This window comes from Cimex lectularius, unplaced genomic scaffold (genome assembly GCF_000648675.2).
Source record: "Cimex lectularius strain Harlan isolate CLEC.00 unplaced genomic scaffold, Clec_2.1 scaffold59, whole genome shotgun sequence".
NCBI classification, from domain to species: Eukaryota; Metazoa; Arthropoda; class Insecta; order Hemiptera; family Cimicidae; genus Cimex; species Cimex lectularius.
In genome coordinates this window covers 1,664,482-1,676,710 of record NW_019392794.1, presented here as the reverse complement: position 1 = coordinate 1,676,710, position 12,229 = coordinate 1,664,482, and the positions used below count along the sequence as shown (strand labels likewise).

Here is a 12,229-nt window from a genome sequence, read left to right as displayed (position 1 = left end):
TCAAATATTCTTCTTCTTGATTCTCTTCTACGACCACATGATATTATAAGATTCTCTTCCGTCTGGTCTATTGTTCCATTCAAAACTGTCCGGTGCACGGAGACTAAATTGGGGAATGGCCCACTGGGGCTGATGAAGATGGGCTAATGAGACTAAGACGATAAAGTTTTGGGTCACGGAAAATTTTATTGTTTAATTATTTAACGACTATTGTGTAAAATTAGACATATAAGAATATACTGTTTGAGAGTTAACTGAATCTTTACTTTTTACAAGGCACTCTTAAAGATATCAATCAGTATTTTTTTTAAATAAAAATAAATGTCTCAGTCAATTAGGATTTTAACCAAATGAACTACATTCTCTTGCAACCTGTTTCATAGCATGAAAAAGGTTTTAGAAAGAAATTGAATTTAAATTAATTTATACCGTTGCATAGCTGAAGGTAAGCTGGAGGGTAGTTCTATGAGATGCAAATTCATGAGAACAGACAAGAGCCAGAAATATTTCACGAATACCCCTTATAAACTTACTCCGGAGATTTGATGGAGTGGCTACAAGTTGTAATTTGCTCGCACTATAATCTCTTCGTTGTCTCGGGAAAAGGTCAACTCGTTTTATAATTCACCAATCACCATTTATACCCATAAATCCCTTATGTTACTATATTTGTAATGCATATTATGGAATCTTTTATGCTACCTGTTTTTATTTTCCTCCATGGTTTGTTTTTAGAGAGGGTAAAATGAGTACTTGACCTACTGGACAATGTTTCAGAGCAGATTGTTGCAGATTAGGTCAATATTGACACGTTTATTACTGTCCACTATCTTCAGGCTAACCCCTGCTCCATAATTTGTACAGGAAAAATTATTTCATAAAATAAATAAGTGAAAAAAATAAATTGATAAAACTTTGATTTGAATTATCATAGCTTAACTTAATATCGTTAATCTTCGTGTAGTTAAAGAGCAATTTGGTGGAAATCATAGATAAGAACTGACACGCTAACTGTTCCACTTTTTTTTCTTTTTTTTAAATAACTGCAGCTCCATGTATGTTGGATATGTCAAAGACGATTACATTGTACGCATATTTTTTTTTTTGGAGAAATATTTGAAAGAAGGGCTTAAATAGTAGGTGGAAGGGCCACTACTTTGGTTGTGTACATTGGCTAAACGGCTTGAGATGTCCGTGAGTCCCTCCTCGCCGGGGTGAACGAACTGGGATTGGTGGTGGTACATTCCAGGCTCCCTAACGGGCCCGGGTGTCCGCGCAACCTGTTATACCTACACACGTCGCTGGAGGCAGACGGCAACGGACCGGCCTTCTTCCCGGGTCGATGGTCAATTATTGCCCCGACGACGGAAAGGGGACAATTAATCCGCCGTGCGATGTAGATTGCTTTCGTCGTGTCGGGCAAATTTACATTTTCCCCTCCAACGGTAAACAAACTACGCCGCAGAAAGATTGGAATTTGGTAAAATTATCGGAGCGGAGAAGGAAAGTACGACGTTTGGAGTTGACGTTTCTGAAAAAACTGGTTATCAAATCTCATCGTGATTCTGTTTACATGAAAATGCATAGAATAATGTAATATCATTAAAAAGACAAAAAAACGTACTGAAGATGGCGAAATTTTTAACGTATTAACAAGATTATCAACGAGATAAACACAGAAATAAATAGATAAATACCCTATTCCAGTTTGGTGGACAAAGAAAGGCAGAGAAAAAGAGAATATGAGGAAGAGGGCAGGGAGAGGTTAAAATAATAGACAGCGATACATAAATAACTATATAAACACACTGCCCATCAAAAAAAAAACCAACTGCCCGGGTTTTGCAAGAAAAAAATGGCCAAATTTGTAAATGAATATTTTCTCAGCCTTTTAGTCATAGGCTTGCGCTGTCTCATTTTTTAGAAAATTTTACGCTGAACAAGCTGGCTTTTTAAAGATTTCCCTACCTTAAGTAAGCATTCATCAGTAAAATAAAATAAAAAAACATGTCAATTTTTGCAAGTTTACGAAAACTTAAATTGAGCTATGGAGCCAGGAGATCGTTCTCGACCGGCGACCTACAGCAATCGATAGGAAATGTTAATAAGTTTTCAATTTGTCACCTTCCACTTAGCCCGATTTCTCAACCGTTTTCGAGTTATTCGCTATGTTTGGACAAAAAACGTGTTTTTGACGTGCTCATGGAATAAACCGATCACTATCTCTCCCGGCTTTAACATACATAAACCTATTATTTCAATACGTTATTCGCAGCCAAACTGCCACACACCATTCCGCATCCCAAAAGGTAAAAGTAAGGAAAAGTGAGAATTGTCACTTCCCTGGTCATTTTTTTCAAAAAGTCCTCGGAACAAAAGTTGTAGAGCGTAAAACTGTCGATAACATGACAGTTCAAAATTTATGCACTCTTGAAAATCGGGAGATATAGTGATCGGCTCTTTTACGTGAGCAAGTAAAAATCAACGTGTTTTGCCCAAAAATCGCGAATAACTCGAAAACAGTTGAGAAATCGGGCTAAGTGGAAGGTGACCTATTGAAAGTTTATTAAAGTTTCCTACCGATTGCTGTAGGCCGCCGGTCGAGGGCGATTTCCTGCCTCCACAGATCAATTTGAAGTTTTTGTAAAAAGTGCAACAATTGGCATGTTTCAGAATTTTTGAATTTACTGATGAATGATTGAAACTAGGAAAACATTTAAAAAAGCCATCTTGTACAGCGTAAAACATGCTAAAAAATGAGACCTACCGTAGGTCTGTGACTTGAAAGGCTGAAAAAATATGCATTTGGGTTTTTTTGATGTAGAGGGGAGAGAGGGAGNAGAGAGAGAGAGAGAGAGAGAGAGAGAGAGAGAGAGAGAGCGAGAGCGAGAGCGAGAGCGAGAGAGAGAGAGAGTAAAATACATAGATACATTTACATTTTTCCACGAAAGGAAAAACTGGAAAGATAAAATGCACACCGATAAATTTTTAAGGTAATTCCCATTTCAAACTCAGATTTTATGCATATTACGATAATATTTTCTTACAGTCAATCCATTTTTAATATTTTTTGAAGTAAAAAGAAGTACATGTAAAAGCGATATGATAATAATAATTACTCTAATAATACGTTATATTATTATATATGTATTTCTATGAAGAAGCAGATGCTACTCGATAGCTACAGAACTAATTAGAAAGTAAATATTCCTATGGCTGTTATTAAAGTAGAGATGGAGTGACTTGTGACTATGTCGTGTAATTTTACTTTAGGTTTTAATAATAAGATTGGAAATATTTTTATGCATGATGTTTTTAATCACAAAAGTACGCTTTTATTAAGTAAGATATGAAAATTCAGTTAATTTATAATTGATTAATAAATGCTTTGGTTTTTTTTAAATGATTTACATTGTATAGATAACTCGCTATAAATTTCCGAGTTTTTTTGATGTTCGAAATATTATAAATTATAAAAATGGCAAATCCCAGGATTTATAACAAGTTGTCATTATTGTTTAATAGATTTTAAAATCGTGCAAAGAAAGAATTAGAAAATCTTTAGATAAATGCCAGATTTCTATAAATAAATGGCTCTACTAACATTATAGAAAAGATTTTGGTGGGTCGCCATCGGTAGCGGTTCCTCTCAGGGTCAACCACCGTGCGCAATGTGGGATATTCAAGAACTGGGTTATTTAGAGAGAACACGCGCCTCCTCTAGCTTTTTCCTACAAAAACCTAACCTCTAGGAGGGAAAGTTTGTTTTCCTCCCCTCCAATAGCATCCCATCTGCAACACTTTCTCTTTATTATGAAGGACCCAGGGGCAAATGGGTGGATCTGACGGCTGTTTCCATTCAAAACGATTGTTCCCCTGTCTCGGTCAATGGAGGTTGGTTTTTCCTCGGATTAAGTTTAAAAAAAAAGAGTTTAACCTCAAGGTTCAATTGTAATTGTACCCAAAGACCATATAATATCTTAACGATCTGGAATGGGCGCTTTTAAAGCGCAAGATTGTTATCATTTTTAAATTAATGTATTCGCTTCTATATTTGCACCGCAACTAATATACATCAATAAGTACATTCATCGCCGTATAATTTTATTATTATTCACACGAAAGAACTTCTTTTTAGTTGCTAAGTTTTACTTGTTCTTAAATAACAACCTTGTACGTTCGCTTTCATTTATCAAGAAGAAAAAAATTGATTCAGACTCTTCAGTAAAGTAAATTGTTTATTTATTAAGCCGTTCAAATGAAAGCAACTTCGTTACAAAATATGCTATAAGCGAATTTCAAAGTAACACCAACTGCAGTTTGCTATTTGCCAGTATATTTCTGTCTACGCAAACCTCATTATAGAGATCCATGACCGAAGATGGCGAGAAGCCTGACAGACAAAAACATAGTTGACAGGTAGACCAAAATGATTACATACCACTTCCGTATCCACCCTGCATACTTCAAAAGGACATCTCACGATAAAAACAAATTATTGTACGCTCTACAAAGAGATAGTATAAAATAAATAGTAACCCCACAGTTTTTCCAAAGGATCTTAAATTTGAGTGACATGTTTTTTCAAGACTTTGGTTTTAATAGATTGTTAATTAGATTTTTATTGCATTGATCGCGTATTTCGGAATCTGATCTTTCGGATATCTTTGATTCAATTTGCAAAGCAATCAAAGGTTTTTGCATGGTTTACTTTACAAATGCATTTTGTAAAACCATCGTCATGACAAAATAATTTGAAATGCTTAAGCTTTAAATTGGGAATAAAACTAGACGAAAAATGTTTAGAAGTTCACTATTTTCATATGTTAGGAAGCTTTGAGATGCCGATTGTTTACTGTTTATGCGAAAATGCGCACACAAGATGTAATAATCCTTTTACTTATCTCTAGTCTGTTTTTGGCTGAGGACGATCTGAAATTTCATTGAGACCTATGTTTAAAATGATTATTACAAATTTCGGGATTTATAAAAGGATTATAAAAGTGATGAACCACCAAGCATTATTATCGACTAGTTTTATTGTAAATTTTAATCATTTTGATAGATGAAATCCTACTAAACCTTGAAGGACCATAAAAATAGCAAAATCGCTCACAACCTTTGCATAGTTATCTCTCGAAACCCATTTTTGTTTAAAATCATTTATTTTTTAAATATATTAAAAACTAGCAGGTTGGAAAAAATATCGCGCTTGAAAGAAAACTCACTTATTACTACCTATTACTACGACTTATGCAAAACATTGCCCGCTAATTTAATATATATTAGTCAATTGGTTTGAGTAAAATGGGTTACTTAATATTTCTGAGTCACCCTGCATATAAAATCTATTTCCAAAACTAGTTCAAACAGTTGAGAAACTGAAAAAAATGGAACCATCAATTTCCGAAAACCAAAAATATAGCTATTAATTCGTTTTAACGATAGAACAAACATGGCAAATAATGCTATGAATTGGAAGGTAAATCATAAAGTGTAATGGGTGTAACACTACGGATAAATAAATGTGTTGCATGGGCTTGATAATAATAGTTGTTGGATTTTAATATGGGCCTTACTCAAGTCGAACGAAGCTCCAGAATTTTCTTATTGTTCCGTTAAAAGTTGTTTTGCATAGCTCCTATTCATTTTCAAGCAGTTTGATGTAATTTTTTTTTTTGAATCAATGCAGTTCAGTAAAAGCAGGAACATACTTGGAGTGTCTGGTTTTCTCTATCACTTTATTTTTGTTTAACTGTTTTTTCTCTCTTTATTTTTTAAATCTAACAATAACTTTCACCAAACTATGGGTCAGATAACCAACCGCGCTTAATTATTTTTGTCCGTTTTTACACCTAATTCAATTTTGTTGAATTACTAATAAAAGAAAAGGAATGTGAAAAGAAAGTTGATATTTCACTTTTACCTCATTTAATAAGGGCCTGAAATTGTATTTAAATTTGAGATTTACCTTTTTCAGGTTTGTTTAACATGTTTGGTAGTCAACTTCACGTCATGTCACAAGGAAGAAGATCATGGATTAACATGACAAGGACGACTCAGCCAGCAACTTCCCGTAATACTATAATGCAAATCAACACATTAACACCGTCACAATTTCCGAATCAGGTCTCGACTAATTTTCCGTGAGCTAAACCCTGCTTTGGACATTCTCGAAAGGTACTTACCCCGCAGCCCAGGACATTTTCCTTAGGGGGGACGAAACTTCTAAGACGTCAGAAATCTCGGTTATTAGGTTACCAAGAAGAACTTTACTACCAAGGGGGACAGATAGGATGCTTTGCGATCGTCGGTAATCCGACGTCTAAACTCTTTTACGTAGAAAGTTTCCTCTGACCTCGTTTAGGATGGTCGTAAATTTTGTAAGAACCTAAGTAATAATGACCTCTGGGCAGTATACGAAACATTGCAATTTGTTCTCAAACCTTCTTCTTTTCTTTAGTGCAACATTATTTTTGGATTTTCCGATAACCTACTAATTAAAATGTTACGCAAACTGTGCTAATCGTGTCGATCGTATTAAGTGTTAAGTCTAGATATTTTGTCATGCAACTATTTCGGAAGTAGTGTGGTGTAGGGGATTGCTAACCTGTGTGCCATTGTGCAATTTTCTTAAAATATTTTAAAGCTATCCTTTGGTTTACTACCACTCATTAGTAGCTAATAATTATTAAGAAAATAGTAAACTTGTTTAATAGAGAAAAAAAGGATCAAAGCGAATATCTTTAGCTTTTTAAAAAAATTTAGGTATGATTTCCTTCAAGAAACATTTAAACAAACCATCTACCAACTTTAAATTTTTACTAGTGTTCGGAATTTAAAGAAAAATTAATTTATCGTTATTAATTACAAACAAGAACATACGAAACTTATTCGAAAACCTACGAATAACTAAAAAACTGAATAACTATAATTCCTGAGCACATTACTACATTCCGAAAGTCGTTCACTTATATTTATTTGTACTACCATAATACCATAATTTCTATTTACTTGAGATAGTTTTATGTATTTATTTTTTAAAAATATTTATCGACCTTCAATCTGTTATGTGTATTTTGTCTTGCATGAAGCAACTCTGTTTGTATATGAATTGTTATGCTATTAATAGCTAACTAACTTAAACGAGTCCTGAAGTAATTTCGCATTAACTGAAATGTTGACAATATGTAATGGCTAATGTTTTAAATAGTTTAGCAATCAAATAACTATGAGCAATAAATATTTGCAATAAATAAACCTTGGGCTAAATTTGAAGTGGGGTCGCCCCTGGCTAATTGAGATAAAACAATTTTAAAAATGAATAAATATTAATATGTGAAGCACATAGAAGTTGTTTTTTCTTTCTTTATAGGCAGGTATGAGTTAAAAATATGATTTATATAAAACCTTGACATACACTTTGACGTTAATTTTACAACATTTATCAATAATTATTTCCGCCCTCATCAATTTTAATTTGAGGGGTAAAACCGTGCCAAAGTTAAAATTGGGAAAAAAATCGGGTCGCTTGGGTTTCAAAGTAGAAGAACTGAATAATGGAGAAATTGAAATTTAAAGTTTTGTTTCGGCCAATAAACAATCATAAATCCAGTGATAAATAATGGAAATATTTTTCATGCAGAATATCGATGAATATAACAAATGGAATAATTAAGCTCAAGAAGTCATTTTGAGCAAATTGGCATTAGGCTAGTTTTTATATAGAAAAATATATTAACAGTAATATATTCTTCTGCATCACAGTAGTGGTAAACATTGGCAATTTTCTAAAAATGTATCTTGTGTAAATAAGATTAAGTGTTTTCTTTCCGATTATGCAGTTACTAAATGAACTTTTGAAATCGGACTACTGAACGAGTTTCTTTCGAGCTGAACCAGGAGTTTTCCAACGGTTTTTCCGAGTTCATCGGCTCAGGTGACGCAACACGGCCCCCTTCCTCTAAATATCTTCTTCCAACGACTAAATTTACACAAGATTTGTCACGTGACTCAGTTGAGTGAGGTCAGTTTGGCACGACCTTGCTCAACCGGCACAGCCTTGGAGAGGTGCCGGCCGGATTGAACACAACTTTTGTACACCTCCCGGTTCAGTCGATCAATCAAACTCATTTTTCATAATTTCAAAATAAAACGGATTGAATTCTAATGTTTTAAAAAGCAATAACATCTTGTAATTAAATAAATAACAACAAATTCCATCACTACTTCTATACATTTCATAGAGACTTTAGTAACCAAGTCATTAAGCATACGTCTCATTTATTCAGCTCTTACTCAACTTGTTGAATAGACGGCTCAATTATTTAGACGGTTTTTAGCTCTAAACCGTTATCTCGAAAGTAGGTCAAAAGATAGAGAGAGATAAACTATTCGTACTAATCAAAAAATTGCACCTAATAATCTACGATGTGGTAGTATAAAGAGTACATAAAATTTTCACCCAGTTTGGTGACAGTGTATATAATATGGTAAATAACTTATTAGAACAAAATTACACAAGATAATATTTTAATGTACATCTAATCTAAACAAAACCATCAGACAATTAATCACATTGTATATGGAAATTGGAGCGACATTTGTAGAAATCTGGGTAGAATATTAATGCAATATTGTTCTTTATATTCCAAACAAGAGTTTAAGTAAAACAACGTGGAAATCAAAGAACCAGAAAGGAAGACCGAAATTGTCAATGAAAAAAGGTATAAATGAGATTTTGCTAACATTGATAAAATAATATATCTTAAATTCAAATGGTTACATGTAAAGAAAATGAAACCAGCAAACAAGCTATCATATTGCAAAACGATTAATATTTATCTGGAATAAATAAATATTACTTCACCTACTAAACATTTTAACAATTGACAATTAATTTATATAAAATTCTAGTTTCCATGTTGGTTTGTGTACATTTAGAAGTTCTTCCCGGATTTTTATGGTTATAATGAGATTCGATTAATTAAGAGAAGAAGCGACATCATCCTATCATTCTGGTCTTGGTCTGCCTATTCCCGCTTGAGTTTATCCGATGCTTTTCGCATTTCGCCATCTTCTGTGTTGGGTCTGTGTGTTTTCTATTGGGTCAAGTCTCTTTTATAAGATTGAGAGGGGTGGGGTGCGTGTGTCGACATTTCTTCGTTTGTCGGTGATTTTGATTAAGAGTGGTGTTTTATTGCTCCGGTCGGTCTTCCTGTTCCTTTTTTAAATGGTGTAAATGATGTATGTGAATTATTGTTAATTTGTGTGTTTATGAGTTTTTTTTTAGTTTTGATGTATAATATAGGCTTTGTTTGTAAAATTCCATGATTTCAAGTAAGTTCATTCTTTTTGTAGTTTTTTTACACTTGTATGGTATTGTATGTTTACATACGATGGTACGTGATAGTTTTCTGTGGGATGGGTAAATTTATAATTTGATATTCCATGATTGTCCGTAAATAATCTTATGTTTTTTGTATTTGTCTTTTACTTTTTGCCTTGTTTTCCAATGTATATGTATGCGAATTGCATATTATTACGTATATTCCCTATATTTGTCAGGTGGATTGGTTTGGCAACGTTTTTCCTTAGTAGTTTTCAGTTTCTGTTCGCTACCTTGAGTGCCATTTTAATGCCTAATTATTTACTTGATTATGTAACCATGATAATACCATTATTAGCAATCATAAGAAAAATTGCATCGAATAGTACAAAGGATAATTGCAAATTTATATAGAGAAAATATTGATAGAATGTTCTAATTTGATTAAGTATTGATAAATTGATTTCGAAGACAGCAACTTGAGAAAATTACATTTAAATAATACTTTGAAGGCCAATAGTGCAATATTTGCTACCAACCTTATCCTCACCATTCCCGTTTTATAATTTTACTATAATTTATTAACTGAACATTTAAATTTTAGGTTTCTAGTTGTAAAAATTAGCTTCCATCAGAATATGTGCTTTTTCTGTGTCAAGTTTGGTCCAGCTATAAAAAGACAGACAACAAGAAATAATTAAATACTTATTGAATTTTTAAGCCGGATTGAAATTTTAATCGATCTAAATATAAGAAAGCAATAAGACAAAAATTGTTTTAGATGGTTTAAGTTTAATTTTAGAATAAAAATCAATCAAACTATCTATCAAAATTTAATCAAATCTTGTATGGATTTTGGCCGAGCGGACCCGGAAAAATACGAAAAAGAGGATTTCATAAAATGTTTGCTAAGGTAGAAAGTATTTCGCAGCTTTACAGTTAAGTTGATTTTGAACTTGATCCTATTTTTGTTTGTGTTGTTGGATTGATAAAAATGTAAAAAAACATATATATGCTTTACACGTCAACTTCGAATTCCATGGGGGATTTAAAAAAAAAGGCGGTGGTGCTAGTGTTGCTAATTTCAAAGGATAGCACCCCCTTCGTGAATTTTCACCCTTCGCCGGGTCTCGAGTTTTGGGAGGATTTTTGATAATCCAATTGAACCCAATTGAGTCGGGCACAGAAGGAAGTTTGCAGTTCAGAACCCCTTTGTGACCTTCAGAACGGTTCTGCATTTGACTCAACGAGACAATTAGTGGAGACTTCCTTTGTTTGCTGAAACTTCTCGCGACTGGGGCAAAGGGACGCGTCACAAAGCGTTACATCTCTACTACTACTAGGTATGCGCAAAATGAAATTATAAGCTGACAGTATATCCGACCATATACCAGCACCGTTAAACAGCGGTTTTAAATGGTTTTAAAAACTTTCTCTCACCATCTAGTTTTAATCAAAAACAATTTATAAGTATTAAATAACTTCGAAAACAACGGGCATTACATTCCATAATTAAGACAACTTATCGAATTGTCAAGGAATTGTTTTTACAAAACCCAAGCTAAAAAAGAAATTATTCTCAAAAATTTCAGTTGAAAAAAAAAAACTCATAAGTATAAATATTTTATTACAACAGACCATTCTAGTAATTTGTGTAGCATGACAGGTTTATCCCACAGTTAGTATTAATAAGCAAAGAGAAAAGATAATCATATTTTCTGCACGCTTTATTGACGCGATAAGACTGTAAGAGACGCGATGCAATTTACGATAAGAAAGGAATTGAAAGGGAGGGAAAATGACCCAGATGCAATCCATATTTTTCAATTTTGCACCTTGCATTCTTTAATCTGCTTTGAATTTCAATTGACTCAAAAAATGAATAAGACGGGTAAAAATTCATATACTGAGATTTTCTTTTGTGATCTGCGGTGTGATAAATTTGTAGTTTGGGCATTTTCATTTAGGTCAAAACAGCTAGGAACGGGTAACAACTAGAAAATAAATACTTTTTATTTGGTGAATTTAAAGAGAAGGCTTTAACCGCAGTGGTTGTGCAACAATTGAAACAAAAAAATTGTTACAAGACCAGTGTTTTAAGCTTATGTATTAGCAATGTATCAACCACTTCTAATCACGAATACCTTCGATCACGGTATGGTACTGACGAAAAAGCACATCAACAGAAAAAAAATCGTAAATATGTTTACAAATTGACATAAATAAGTTTTTTTTATTTCTTTGAAATCAACTCAGTTCCAACATTGCCAAGGATTTTTAACTGTTACAGACCGTGTCGGAGATCCGAAGGAGTCAGAATTAGGAGAAAGGAGTACCCCCTAGGAGAGATGTTCCTGGTAGTCCTTCTTGCACCGGTCGGCGGTGGATGAGTGATTGGTTCTTTTATCTATTACTGAAACCCGGTCATCAGTATTGTTTTGCAAGCTTCGTCGCTTAACGATATTTCTATTCTAAATTTTATGTTAAATAAAAGATTATTTGGAGATCGTGAGATGCGGTCTGGTGAGACTTAGGTTTAGAAAAACATTTTCTTTATCGCGCCAAAGTTTCAATCTTTACTGAGATCATCTTCAGAGCCTGGGATTTGTAAGCATTATTTAAATTATACAAATACATGTAAGATGTGAAAAATGAATTTATATAATGATAAAATTTTTAGACTCAATCAAAGTATTTGTACTCACGAAGAAAATGTTTTTCTAAACCTATGTCACACCAGACCGCATCTTACGATCTCCAAATAATCAATAATTAACGGTCACTAAACACCATACGTTTAAATTAAAGGGTATTAAATTCAGGATTATTTGTAGGGGGGATAAATGGTTTTCAATTCAGGAAAGTTAAAATATTGCGTACTCTCAGGATTTTATAATTTAT

The 12,229-nt window shown here is 33.3% G+C and overlaps 1 protein-coding gene across 7 annotated transcripts in view; it reads right to left on the bottom strand.

Moving 5' to 3' along the window:
* The window catches only part of LOC106661667 (lysine-specific demethylase 3A-like), a 475,583-nt gene that overhangs the window by 436,244 nt on the left and 27,110 nt on the right, over positions 1 to 12,229 (bottom strand). Inside the window, exon 1 of one of the 7 annotated variants that reach the window (XM_014385211.2) lies at positions 3,605 to 3,649. The exons of the other annotated variants lie outside the window; for them this stretch is intronic. Within the exon in view, the coding sequence (XP_014240697.1) occupies positions 3,605 to 3,634 (30 nt within the window). The 5' untranslated portion in view covers positions 3,635 to 3,649. Of the gene's footprint in view, positions 1 to 3,604; positions 3,650 to 12,229 lie in introns of those variants that run through there. 7 annotated transcript variants of the gene reach the window in all.